The sequence below is a fragment of the Aquarana catesbeiana genome, linkage group LG02, assembly GCF_042186555.1.
Source record: "Aquarana catesbeiana isolate 2022-GZ linkage group LG02, ASM4218655v1, whole genome shotgun sequence".
Taxonomy (NCBI): Eukaryota; Metazoa; Chordata; class Amphibia; order Anura; family Ranidae; genus Aquarana; species Aquarana catesbeiana.
The window spans coordinates 582,936,009-582,950,821 of record NC_133325.1 but is presented as its reverse complement, the minus strand read 5'-3'; the positions used below and the strand labels follow the sequence as shown (position 1 = coordinate 582,950,821).

Sequence of the window (14,813 nt, the reverse complement as noted above, 5' to 3'; positions counted from 1 at the left end):
ACTTCAGAGCTAAATCCTGGCTGTGTAAAGCCTTCCTGCTTTAATGACATGATGAATGCATCTTATGTTGTTTTTCTAAAAACACCTGACAGTGCTTTACGCTGTGCACCTTGTTGCTTTTGACAGAACAGTGTTCCCAAGACATCAAGTAGCAAAGGCAACTTGTTTGCTGCAAAACAGGAATGTCTGGCTTTTAAGATAAAGCCCTTGGCAAGTAAGCTGTGCATCCTGGCTTGACTGTACTTTTAAAGAGCTACTTCAGTCAACCATTATAACTAAACAGCACACAGTTAATGCTCTACATTCTCTACATACCCACCATGGCTGTTTCAAAGAGGAGCTTGTGGGTGGGATTACAAAGGATGACAATCAAGCAGTTGGAGAAGAAGGCAGTAACCCTGAATGCAATTTGGACTGTAAAGTCAGTGGAGGGATCTGGGAGACATGAGGAGCAGTTTAGGTTGGGACCAGAAAGCGTAACAGGGAACTGACAGAAGTGCAGGGCTTGGTGACACACAAATGTTCAAGTAGTCTGGGAAACAGGATGGTGTTGAGAGTGCCTGGAGTTATAGAGAAATTAACCATTGTGGATGCTTGTCCCAGCGTAGCTGTTTATGGTGGTACTCTCCTTCAATTTACGGAGATTTCCTCTTGCAATATTTTGTTACTTCATAATACATTTTAAAGCCAATCTTTAAAGTATAAAGATGCAGGTTTTGGTGAGGTGGGCCAAAAAGGACCTAAAAGCCCCCCACTAAATCAGTGCAAAACAGAGTAGAGCCCTCTTAAAACAGAAGGTATCTACATGTCTTCTATCACAAATTCCTAGTGTAGCGGTACTCCCGTAGGAGCTGCTAAGTGTTATGGTCCGTCACCCTGCCCCAGCCAGGCACACTCTTGTCACTCATCCAGAAACATAATCAGTCTTTGCACTTTGTTTTTGTTTGTTTTTATTGAGGGATATTAAACTTGGATAGGGATGGGAACCTATGAGATGTCCAAAGTGATCAGAACATTGCAATTTGGGACTTTATATATCCAGTATTCACATGTCTCCATACTCCTCCTGCCCATCTCTTCCTCTATTTTCCTCTCCAGACTAGCTAGCACTGATTTGGTAGGCCTGACACTGGCTCAGCCAGGCCTAAAGCAAATGCCTTTTACAGGCAGGGACCACGGGCCCCTATGATGTAGCAATTAGAAAAGTCCCAGTGCTAGCTGTCCCTGTGATTACTGCTCTCAGTACCACCTCTTGAGGCACTGCCAGCCCTCCTGGTTGCAGCTGCCTTGCTCCACTGCCCGTGACACCACTATCCTCCAGACTGGCTCTACACCCATACCAGACTGCTGCATATCAGTCCTCTCAGGCGTGCCTCCCAGTCCTCCCGATGGTGTGCACACACACCAGCCCTCCTGGCTGACTCTGTAGAACTCCTGGAGACTTGCTCGGCAGTGTTATCCCACTGTCCTTTTTTGCTCTTCCTGTGCCTCAAGTCCAGGACACCTCCACGTTTTCTTGGAGGGCCCCGCCCGCACCTGAGCCCAGGTCCAAGGTCACCCCCCCCAGACTTGGGAGCTCCCTCAAAGGCCCCGACAGCCTAACACTCCATCTCCATTCATTCACCTGATCAACTCCTCCCCAGCTGGGCTGACTCTGGGTATTTAAGGAGGCCTGCCCCCTGCCAATCCAAGTTGGGGATTGGTCAAGGCTCCTCAGAACACCCCAGGTGGCTCCACCTCCCCTCCAGCCTCTCTTTCTAGAAAATACTAGAAGATTCTAGAAATAAGTAGGAGGTCCTAGTGATAACACCTGCGAGTCACCCAGCACTACCCTGAGTAGGGTTGTCACCTTTTCTTCAAGCCAAACCCGAACACTTTAGCGGCGCATGGCATGGCACTCCAACCGTGGCACGATTTTGCTGTGATTGTCACCCGACAAATCGTGGCGAAAAAGTGCATACAGAATCGTGGGATGCCTGTCACCCAAAATAAGTTTTGCTTTGCGATTGGGGTGCCATTATCCCCATCCCCTCCTATTACAAATCTTCTTCCCCTACCAGCACAAATCCTCCTCCCCAATACCCCCATGGCAGCCAACAGGGGGTACCACGGGACCCAGCACACAATTGGTGGAACAAAGTGCAGTTCCCCCAGCTCGGCCAACTTCAGTTGCTGGGGGCAACGGCTGGCAGGTTACCTGTGAACAGATGGTCTCGGAACGAGCCTCCAAATGTAGCGGAACTCCCGTAGGAGCTGCTAAGTGTTGTGGTCCGTCTGTCACCCTGCCCCACCCAGGCACACTCTTGTCTCTCATCCAGAAACATAAAGCAGTCCTTGCACTTTGTTTTTGTTTGTTTTTATTGAGGGATATTAAACTTGGATAGGGATGGGGACCTATAAGATGTCCAAGTGATCAGAACATTCCAATTTTGGACTTTATACATCCGGTATACACATCACTCCATTTCTCCTCCTGCACATCGCTTTCTCTCGTTTGAGCATCACAGTGGCGGCTGGTTACGTTTTAGGATGGGGGGTGCCAGACCCCGCCCTTCCTTTTTGGCCCCTCCCACTTGGCGAAAATGGGCGTGGTTTCAGCAAAATAGTGGGCGTGGCTCTAAGCTGGTGTGTTTAGCGTCTGAGATGAACGAGGGATGGAGGGAGAGGGGGATGGAGGGACAGCAGGCCCAGATCCTACACAACAATAGAAATATGTGTATTCTAGAAAGTTTAACAATCAGCAGATAAAGATACTCCAAACACCTGGTGTTAGCACGGCACCATGGTTGTTATGGTGTCAGAATGATTGACGCGCATTATTTCTATTATTACATTGTAATATAAAATTAAAACATTCAACTCATCATAATGCAGAATCAGTGGGAGCCCTGAGCGTGTCACTAGCCATGTCGCCTACAACCAGATGCCATCAGGCATCCCCAGCAGAGTCCGTCCTTACATCAGGTGCCCACAGCGGAGTCGCTCCTTACATGTAGCCTGTGTCACATTAAATGCAGCCTGTGTCACATCAAATGCAGCCTTTGTCACATACAATGCAGCCTCTGTCCCCCCAAATGCAGCCTCTGTCCCACCAAATGCAGCCTCTGTCCCCCCAAATGCAGCCTCTGTCTCAGCAAATGCAGCCTGTGTCACATCAAATGCAGCCTTTGTCACATCAAATGCAGCCTCTGTCCCCCCAAATGCAGCCTCTGTCCCCCCAAATGCAGCCCCTGTCTCCCCAAATGCAGCCCCTGTCTCCCCAAATGCAGCCTCTGTCCCCCCCCTAAATGCAACCTCTGTCCCCCTAAATGCAGCCTCTGACCCCCCAATGCAGCCTCTGTCCCCCAAATGCAGCCTCTGTCCCCCCAAATGCAGCCTCTGTTCCCCCAAATGCAGCCTCTGTCCCCCAAAATGCAGCCTCTGTTCCCCCAAATGCAGCATGCCTGTGTCCCACTACATGCAGCATGCCTGTGTCCCATTAAATGCAGCATGCCTGTGTCTCATTAAATGCAGCCTCTGTCACTTCAACCCCCCCCCCGTTCCATTCTCTGCACAGCAGTACTTACCCTGCTATTGTCCTCTCCTGCGGTGTCTCCTTCCACTGGCAGCGGCGATGGCGCGGCATACTTCCTGTTTCCTCTCTCGGGCGCAATGGGAGAAAGAAACAGGAAGTGACATCTAACTCAGGTCAGATGTCAATCAAATCTGAAGCGCCGAGTAGCTTCCGCCCAGCGCCTGTAATATATATTACTATGGCCGGGCGGAAGCTACTCAGCGCTTCAAAAAAGGCTGCAAGGCGGGCTAAACGCCCGCAAATGCAGCGCCATGTCTGCAATCTCGTGATTGGGCGCTTCCCATAAGTGCACTGTGTCCGGCGTCCGAACACAGTGCACTTAAGGACCTTTTTTTCATTTTTTTTTTTTTAAAGGGCCAGTATTAAAAAAAAAATATTTTTTTTTCATATTTTTTTTGTGGCTGCTTGGAGGGGGGGCGGCGCCCATGCACCCCCTATGGATGGGCCGCCACTGTCCATACTCCTGGACATGGCTTCTTCTCTTTTCCTCTCCAGATTAGCTAGCACTGATTTGGTAGGTCTGACACTCGCTCAGCCAGGCCTAAAGCAAATGCCCTTTACAGGTAGGGACCGCAGGCCCCTATGGTGTAACAATTAGAAAAGTCCCAGTGCTAGCTGTCCCTGTGGCTACTGCTCCCAGTACCACCTCTTGAGACACTGCCAGCCTTCCTGGCTGCAGCTGCTTCGCTCTACTGCCCGTGACACCACCATCCTCCAGACTGCCTCTACACCCTTCCCAGACTGACTGCTACATCTCAGTCCTCTCAGGCGTGCCTCTCAGTCCTCCCGATGTTGTGCTCACTCACCAGCTCTCCTGGCTGCCTCTGTGGAACTCCTGGAGACTTGCTCGGCAGTGTTCTCCCACTGTGCTCATTTGCTCTTCCTGTGCCTCCTGTCCAAGACACCTCCATGTTTTCTTGGAGAGCCCTGCCCACACCCAAGCCCAGGCCCAAGGTCACCCCCCCTAGACTGGGGATCTCCCTCAAAGGCCCCGACAGCCTAACACTCCATCTCCATTCTTCCACCTGATCAAATCCTCCCCAGCTGGGCTGACTGGGTATTTAAGGAGGCCTGCCTCCTGCCAATCCAAGTTGGGGATTGGTCAGGGCTCCTCAGAACACCCCAGGTGGCTCCACCTCCCCTCAAGTCTTTATTTCTAGAAAATACTAGAAGGTTCTAGAAAGAATTAGGAAGTCCTAGTGATGCCACATGTGAGTCACCCAGCTCTACCCTGAGCCACTCCCAGCATAGATCAAACACACCCAGGCTTGGCTACCAGCCAAGCCTAAAAATTTACCTACTCTAGGGAAAAAAACTGCACTAATTCCCTAGCACACTAGAGGGTGCTACACTAGGGAAAGGGCTTTATTCCTCATCTAAGAATAGTTGGTGGATCCATGTAAATCAGGGGTGCCAAACCTTTTGACCTTCCTGGGCCATATTGGAAGAAGAGGAATTGTCTTGGGACACACATAAAATACACTAACAATAAGGAGAGCTGGTGAGCAGAAAATGTCAGGCAAACCACAAGTTTATGATCACCGATATAGATATTGTACCTATTTAATTAATAAAACTTTTTTTTGTAATATTTTTATTATAAAAAGTAAAAGAGGGCAACATAAAACTAGTGCGAGATTTGATACTTTTTTTTGATAAACTAACACATCAATATCTGGTTTGATGGATGTAACAGCAATTCTCAATGAATTCTCAAGGTGCTCATAGGATATTTTAGTTCCAATTTTGCCCTTTGTGTGCTTCATCCTTGAAAACAGTTGTTGACAAATATAGGTGCTGCCGAAAACTGATAACATGAATAAGGCGCATTTGTGAAGAGTGGGATATTTTTCTTTGAGAAGATAAAACTTATAAAAGTCCAGTAAAGAGACCCTGTCAATTTTTTCTTCAGTTGCATGTGTTCGCTAAGTGTATTTATTTATTTATTTCAGGTACTTATATAGCACTGTCAATTTACGCAGTGCTTTACATATACATTGTACATTCACATCAGTTCCTACCCTCAAGGAGCTTACACTCTAAGGTCCCTAACTTACATTCATACATACTAGGGACAATTTAGACAGGATCCAATTAACCCACCAAATCATTTTTTTATGCCCCTTGTCCGACTGTCAATACAGAAATATTTATTATAAATTGCATATGGATGATCCAGGCTTCATGACTATCACTGAAGTGCAGTGCATGGAAATAATCCTTTGTAATTTTCCACATTGCAAAAAATGATAGTGCATTGCTACACTGAGGCTCCATGCATGCTAGCATTTTTTTCTGCTCCTAAAAGCTAATAGTGTATCCTATGTATCTATGCACACTATTTTTTCCTCAAAGCATTTTTCGAGCTTCAGTGTTTAGGAGCAGTTTTTCCTGACAGATTGAATTCATTGCTTTACAGCCTCTAGAATTAAACAATTAATTCAATCTGTTGGTCTTCTTGGAACCTTAGTCCTTTTGAATTATTTTAATTCCCTGCAACTTATTCTTTGCGTATAGGGCTCTTTCCTTATTTATTCATTTTCTGGGTTCCTATATATTTCAAGAGGGGTAAGGGTATGTTTTTCCTTCCTTTTTGACTTTCTGAAGATCTATTTTGGAATATGTAAATAGTTTCTGTCTTTGTATATAGCTTTTTGGAACTTCTATAAATATAGTTGCACTTTTATTTTGTTACTAGTGGACACACATGAGCACTGCACCTTGATCTGGATATCCCCACAGATTCCATGGTGTTGTTTGTTTGTTGAAAGGAGTGAGCATGTGATGAATGAGACTCTGTGTTTTCAATTAGACCAATTAGTATACTACTTAAGAGACTCCTGTCCCATGTTCACTTATGCTGTGAAGAAACAAGATTTTCTAGTGAAACGCGTCAGCATGACGCCACCACACTATCTCTAGGTCTCACACAGATTGATCGCAGCTATATCCTCCCTCCAGACAACTGCGGAGGTCGGTCGGGTTACCGATGTGAGAAAGTGCTTCGCTGACCCGAAGCGGTGCTTTGCAGTAAGAGAGACAGCGCCAGCAAGCTGACACGCTGACCCGCTTACTAGTGGTGGACATCAACTTCTCTCCCCCATCACCACCTGACAGGAATCCAGCCACACTAAGCATTACTGCCCGGACTATTGGATACTGGGTGAGCGGTGAGTCCCTATCCGAGTGTTTATCATCTGGCTGGGTAAGTGATCTGGCGGCACTACTCCCCTACATCTCACCCCTTTCATCTGGTTCAATGCACTGCCCTGAAAAGATAATGGTGAGTAGCGGGAGAAGAGTATTCAATTGGAGAACTGGACATTGTACTGTCGGTAGTGAACGGCCTTTGGATTGAAGATTTTCTCTGTGCTTTAAGACTGAACCTTGGCTAGTCTCTCATTTAACCTACTGTGATTTACCCGATGTGATCTGTTTCTGCCATATTACAAAGCCACTAATCCTCCTCCGTCCTAGACCTCTATTCTAAGCCCTAATTCGGGATAGTGTTTTCTGACGATCTAGAACTGTCTGCAATCGTTCCACATACAGGATTTCAGTGTTCCCAGCAATTGTATGTTGAAATGCCTATGGATTTCCTCTGTGATTACTAGCGTATAGCCTCCACACATCTGAAGAATACCCTCCTTCATTAGGAATTCATATACTAATTAGCTGATTTATGATTTGAATGAGGGTGAATGATTGTTGTGGCCATCTGTGTTTTGATAACGTTATCAAATGTTATACTTTTGCCGTGGAGGTATTTTATTCTTTTTGAATAATATTTTGGTGGATTTTTCATAATAAAGAAAATATACATTTTTTGCTATTACTAGTTTTGTTCCTTTTAGAAGAATCCTTCTGGACTCTTTAGTCCTCCCCTTTTTTCTTTTATATGCTGGTTTGATTCAGAGGAACACACCGGTTTGCTGATTTATATGCAACCAGGTGAATGGTATTTGTTACTGGACTGTGGATTTGCTATCCAATCCTCCCACTTCCAGAAACATACACTAGGGTGAGACTCCTTGACTATCCTTGTTTTTTTGTTTTTAATAGGCGTATATTGATTGGTTTGCGCAAAAGTTATAGCGTCTACAAAATAGGGGATAGATTTATGGCATTTTTATTATTTTTACTAGTAATGGCGGTGATCTGCAATTTTTAGCTGGACTGCGACATTGCGGTGGACAGATCCGACACTTTTAACACTTTTTTGGGACCATTGACATTTATACAGCGATCAGACCTAAAAATAGCCACTGTTTACTGTGTAAATGTCACTGGCAGGGAAGGGGTTAACACTAGGGGGTAGGCGATCAAGCGGTTAAATGTGTTCCCTAGGTGTGTTCTAACTGTAGGAGGGATGGGCTTACTGGAACATGACAGAGATCACTGTTCCCGATCACTGAGAAAAGTAGATCCCTGTCATGTCACCTATCAGAACGGGGAATCGCCTTGTTTACAAAGGCAGGTCCCCGTTCTGCCTCTGTAATAGGTGATTGCGAGTCGCCGGTGGAAATCGAGTCCGCTCGACCCACGGGCACGTTCCCGCAGCGTGCAGAGGCTACGGGCCATTGGCAGCGCCTGCCCGCTCGCTGTCGCGCCTGCGTGAACCGCCGTACAGCTACAGCGATTCACGCAGGAGACCCGACCTGCTGCTGTATAACCATGGCGGCTGGTCGGCAAGCAGTTACATTTCATGTACTGTAAAAATGCTAATAAAACACTAACGCTTATAAAAGCTACTTACAAGCCGGCACAAAAACTTAGCTTTTTCATTCAGTGCTTTTTACTAGCATTTTTTGAGCTTATAAAACGTTATGCAATACAACTTATTTTTTTCAACCACTTTTCAACAAAACTCTGTGCCATTCCATACAGAATGAAAATCGCATATCTCTTCTAATGTGCTCTATAGGTTGTTTTGTTCCCACCTGTGTAATTAAAATATGTTGTAAACTCTTTACATGTTCCAATATACAGTACACTGGTATCCACTAAAGATAAGTTAAGTTTTTTTGTAAAAAAACAAAAAAAAAAAAAAACACTTGGATGGAAAAGCAAATGCCTGGGATACAAAATTCTACTGAAAAAAGTAAGAAAAAAAAAAAAAGCTGTTTTTAATCCCGCACCTTAATAATACTGTAAGCATTGTTTTCTACACTAATTATACAAAGTACTGCTGAACAACAAGGGTGGAAGGTAGTTTGGGGAATTTTATAAATTACAAACACAAGATTGTTTAGGTAAGTGTAGAAATATTCTATGCTTTTCAAACCTTAGTATCAAAATGAAACAAAAAGACATTCATTTTTGTGGACTATACACCAATATGACATGTTATTGTTGCTTTAAAATGTTACCCTCTTTCTTTACAGTGAAGGTGATTGGTGGGAGGCTCGATCTCTGCGTACTGGAAAGACGGGATATATTCCCAGTAACTATGTCGCACCACTGAATTCAATACAAGCTGAAGAGTAAGTGAAATGTTGTATATATCAAATGTACATCATTTTAGTTTTAATGTTTTTATTTTTGAACTTTTTGTATAGAAAAATAGATCTTTTTACTTAGTAATAGGTAGCCAACACTGGCTTGGTTCCTGTATACTGTTAGCCTTTTTATGACGGCACAGACAAGGAATTAGTCAGTAAACCTAACCATACAAGGAGAAATATAATGTATTGGAAGGCTTTTAGAACTTCAGAAAATGTGTTGCTTATCCAGCTAGCACAATAGTCATTCAGAATGTTGTGAGCAATCTCCAAAATGGTAAAGTGGATTGCTGAGTACTTTCTATTCATCTCTGTATTACTCCCAGAACAGAAGATGACACTTTTTTAACCTGGTGGATGCATAGTCATATGCATGATCCTTTCCAAGGTCTGCCAATAGAAATATTTATGCTACTTACCAATTTTTGCATGAGTGCACTGAAATTGTTGCTATTGTGTTACAGTTTCAATCCTTGCATGACCAAAATTACATTTATTGATCACCTGGTCTTACTGTAACCATCTGTTTAGCACTGTAATCAGTTCAAGAAATGTAAGTGGCATCAACCTTAGCTCAATCTAGATTCTAGTGGGTTCAAGTGACAATTCCCATGTCTGTTGATACTAGCAGGTGGCAATAGACAAGCCAACCCAGTTAAATAAGCAGTTGGCGGAGTTGGATATTTTTAATAAATTTCTGTTGTTCTCTCCCAGAATGCAATGAAATTGGGATGTCTAGATATACTTCCTTTTTTGAGCATTCTAGTTCATATGAATATCAGCATTAAATTAATATTTTGCAGGTTGGTCAATAACCCATTTTACATTTGTTATTGTATGGATTAGAGCAACATTATGACTGGCTGCTATTATTTACAAATTAGAGCAAAACTTAAATGTTTGTAGCATAATTGTGACTGAAGACAAAAAATAAAATAAAAAATATGATGGGAAAATCGCTCTTTCTGCAAAGAGTCAACATCACTTCTCCCCATTTTTCTAACATCGTAGTGCATGTGAATCTATTTAAACCCATGAACAAAAATTAGAGTGTAACTTAGCTGTCCTTAGATGAGGCTGAATGAGTTGTCTCTTTTCTGGCTTTTCCCCCCTTCATTTATACCTGGTGATCCTGCCAGTAGTCCACATTCTGTTGTTGGGTGACAATGCTCTGTATCTATGTGAGTTTAAAGTTCTCCTGCTTCCATGGTGGTTGAAGCATGCCCCCAATGTCTGACCACCTAATAACAATAGACATTGTTTCCCTTTATTTATACCTTGGATCCTGCTTGTATTACTGTATCTATGTGAGTTTGAAGTTCTCCTGCTTCCATGGTGGTTAAAGTATGCCCCCATGTCTAACCACCTAATAACAATAGACAGCCTATGAGTGAGGTTCTAATTGCATGGTTTTCTAGAATTCTTTGCATCCTTCTCTACTGTGCCGGATCCCATGGGACTGTCCGAGGATTTTATCAAGATCCTGTCATCGTCTGGGTCCAGGACATGTCCCTCTGCTGCGTAGCAGCAGCTTTCAGAAAACATTGTCTTGCTGAGTTATCTCCTTCCTGACAGTGTCTTGCCATATTTTGGCACTGATGTCACTTTCAGAGACAGCTGTACTGTAGAAAGGAGAGTCAGTTTTTTTTTTGGATAAGTAAAGCATTGATACACTCACCTTTATGTAGCAAGGTCTTCTTTCAGTCTAATGAGCACCTCCAGGGCCAGAGAAAGCTGACATCCTTCAGTATGTGGTGGGTTGTGAGGCATAGTAGGTGCTGGGTAGAAGTTATTGGGCGCCAGACACTTCTTGAATGCAAAAGAGATGTTTATTTCTCTTTCAAACTTTTATAGGGGAAAAAGGGTTAGGGCCTGGACACCCCTGAATAGTTTAAAAAATTGTAGGAGAAGCTCCGTGCTTAGGATCAAACAAGAGTTGCAGCCTCCCCTACGGGGCTATGGTAAATTGGAAAAAAAAATAAAATGGGGTAAACGGCACTAGCCTGGGCTGGGGAGGGGTATCTCAATCCCTCAGTATGACGACAATGGTGCACCACCCAGAAGCTATAGGAGTATAGTAGCTTCTGGGTGATGCACCATTTTCGTCATACTGAGGGATTGAGATACCCCTCTCCAGCCCAGGGTAGCGCCATTTTATTTATTTTTCTAACCCTTGAGTAGTTGCAAGTTCAATTAGCAGACTCCAAAACTTCAATAAGAGGACAGCCATGCAGGGAAAGGCCTCCAGCAAGAAGCCACATCTGCACGTGCAGGAATGTTGTCTCCTATGGCAACAGTTTTTAACAGTTCCTAACACAAAGCGTAACGGTTATTTCACCTTCTCTACAACTTCTCCTTGTAGTTCTTCAGCCCACTGAGCTTCCGGTCTCTCACTAGACTCTCTGTTTCACTGCCACTGAATCCCTCAAGCTCCTCCAATCTTCACGGTGGCATCTTCCTCAAGTGTCACCCCATGCCTCTTTGCTGGGTCTCTAACTTGGCACTCCTGATACTTCTCAAGCTTCACCCCACTGGCCTGCTCGGTCAGTCCCTGACTAGACACACAAGGCTGCTCAGCAAGCATCACCTCCGCTGGCTGGGTCCCTGACTTGATCACCTTCTGAAGTTTCCCAATTCTCCACTGTGCCTGTTCGGTGAGAATGTGACTCCGGTATTTGCTTCAGTTACTCACTGTGGTCCCTGGTAATAAGACGGATGGTGCCTTTGTGGCGACAGCTTCCCCTCTACCCCCGACCACTGACAGGTTCTCCGGCCAGCAGAACCATCACTTCTGGTTGGACTGCAAGCCGCAATCCCAACCCTGCTCTGCTCTCTTGCTTCTGGATAGGCCTCACAGCCTAACAGCCAGATGCCTACGGGATAGGCCAAATCTCCAGCCTAGAAGCCCGGGGCAACACAACACACGTCCACCTAGACAGCTTTCGGGGTGGCACAGAACACAGATCACCTGACTCCACCTGAATATATAGGTTCTCCCAGCAGGCCAAGGAATCCAAGAAAACCCCTGCCCATTGGCTGAGATACCCCATATACCCATAACCTGCCCTTGAATTGCCCTTCTCATGTTTAGTACCACCAAGTAGGCGGCCACCTAGTGGTAGAAGAGAAAAGTGCAATAAGGCCAGAGTTAGGGAGAAATCAATGAATCTCTAACAATCGACCAGGTTGACTAATCCTGGCAAGTAAATTTGTGAGGAGGTAGATGGGAGGGGGTGTCTTACCTAATAGGTTGCCTCTGCTTGCCAGCCACCTTCACCCACCTATTGTAGATTGTCACCAACGGGAGGGGGTTATAAACAGAGCACATAGGAAGGAACAGTTCCAGCAAAGGTGAGATGAGGCTGCAAAAAGGGGAGCTGAGTGGAACACAAATGTGAATGTCATTGATGGCAAAAGGTATAAGGGGTATAAGGGGTGTGTTGGTAGTGGGGGCTGCAGGTAGGAGGGGGCATGCATATCACCCAATATTTTAAGATTCCCTGTGACTGTCCTGGGTTCTTAACAAAATACTGCGGTGCCGAGGATGTGGGAAGTTTTGTGCTCACGACTGGGTGAGCTTATTCCTGCACCCAACTTTGGCTCCATTGCAGCTCTGTTAGGGCGAAGTAATTTCCTGCCTGTTATGAACACTATATTCTAGTTCTGGCATAGGAAGGCAGCAGCAAGGGACAAGTAATCCGCTGAACACAAATAACCTCATCTTACACCAATGTCCCCTACCCTGACCTCACAAAGCACCAGTGCCCCCACCCTCTTCAGATTATCAGTGCCCCCTCCCTCTGCCGATCACAGGTGCCCACTTCTCCCTCCACAGAGCATCAGTGCCCCTCCTCTCCCTCCACAGAGCACTTGTGTCCCCCCTCCCTCCACAGAGCATCAGTGCTCCCTCCCCCCCACAGGATACCAGTGCCCCTGTTTCACCTCCCACCCCCCCTCAGAGTTCCGGGCGACTACCGAATCCACCCCCAATGTCATGTATTTTTTCTTCCCACACCGTTTCCTTAGGCCATGCCCAATATCCAGCGCGATTTAACGACACCTTAACTTCTGATGCTGGGAGCTATGCCTACAGTTCTGCTTTTTCATTCACAATGCATGATATCACTCTTTACTGGGGTAATAATATTCTGTTGTGATCATTCTTCTTTGTAGGTGGTATTTTGGTAAACTCGGCAGGAAAGATGCAGAAAGACAACTCCTGGGTGAAGGAAACACGCAAGGTAGCTACTTGATCAGAGAAAGTGAAACTACAAAAGGTGAGTTCCAGTTATGGTGGTAGGTAGAGAAATTCTGTAGGTTGGTTATGAGCGGAAAAATCCTAGTATGTCTACATCAAATTTAAATAGCATGGGTATTAGTAGAATGTATTGTATTTTAAGAAATAATCTGTGTTTCCAGGGCTTCACAATACAGTGCTTAGTGTGGGGGTTTTCAACATGTAAGCTTAAGCATTAAAGAGGAATTCTAGGTATTGGTACTGTATCTTATACATAGTTACCTTGGTCCACCTTGGACCAATGTAACTATGTATATACCGTACCTGACTAATGCCCCTGGAAGCTGAAAATCACTGAAAAAGAAATCACTACTCCAGTGATCTCCACTTGCTTCTGGGTCCCATGCCTAGCGGCTGCCCTGAATGCAGTTCAACATGGGCACCATTTGGAGAATCCTTTGTACTTTCTGAATGAATGCAAAGCGTTCTCTGATTGAACGAGGTGGAAAGGCAGGGCCGTGATTTCACACTCTCCACCTTTACATTTATTCAATGCAAGGCATTCTTTGAATGGCTCCCATGCCAAGCGGCCAACCTCCTGTGTTGCATCAGGACAGCCGCTTGATGTGGGACTCAGAAGCAAGTTGAGATCACTGGACTAGTAGTGTCTACTTAAGTGATTGTTCTAGCTTCCAGGGACTTTGGTCAAGTATGGTATATGCAAAGTTACTTTGATCCAAGCTGGACCAATGTAACTATGTATGTAACCAATGTAACTATGTATAAAATATCCAAACCTGAAATTCCTATTTAAATCATTTTTTTGTGTGTTATGTAAAACTGAACTGTATTGGAGTGTAAAAAATGAAGCAGATACTCCCTAGGATGTCTGTTGGTTGTAGCTTGGTCTTGCTGTGCCTTATGTGCCCTATTATGCAAATGACCCTGCATTGTGATGGGGTTTGTTTGTAAACTTAAGAACAAAAAAAAATGTAACTGTCCCTTCAATTTGGTTACCGTAATTTTGAGATTACATTAATATTGTGTTTTTCCTTTCGGTGCATCTTTATTACCTGGCTGACCATGCCAGCCCCCACCCCCTTCTTCCTGCTAGTAAACTGGCCACCCTAGCTGATCCATGCTTGCCTTTATCTTCCGTGGTCAGTGTAAAGCCACGCCCCCCCATCCCTCCACTATAGTAAATAATGTTAATGAACCTGGCTGAGGAAAGTGATGTAATGCTGCAGGGTGTGTAATTACATTCCATTACCTTGGAAGTGCAGACACTTGGCGGCAAACGGCACTACCGACAATGATGTCATATCCAATGTACACACGCCCACCCACGGGTCTAAGAATTGAGATGAAAGGAAAAGCGATCATGTGACCTGCACTTTTGCAGCAGAAAAACGGATATGCCAGAATTTTTTTTTTTTACATTTTAACCACTTCAGCCCTGGAAGGATTTACCCCCTTTCTGACCAGAGCATTTTTTGCGATT

The 14,813-nt window shown here is 44.8% G+C and overlaps 1 protein-coding gene across 2 annotated transcripts in view; it reads left to right on the top strand.

Annotated features, from left to right (window-relative positions):
* The window catches only part of FGR (FGR proto-oncogene, Src family tyrosine kinase), a 196,684-nt gene that overhangs the window by 123,930 nt on the left and 57,941 nt on the right, over positions 1–14,813 (top strand). For both annotated transcript variants that reach the window (XM_073616188.1, XM_073616190.1), the window contains exons 5-6: positions 8,959–9,057; positions 13,249–13,352. In XM_073616188.1, the coding sequence (XP_073472289.1) occupies positions 8,959–9,057; positions 13,249–13,352 (203 nt within the window). The remainder of the gene's footprint in view (positions 1–8,958; positions 9,058–13,248; positions 13,353–14,813) is intronic.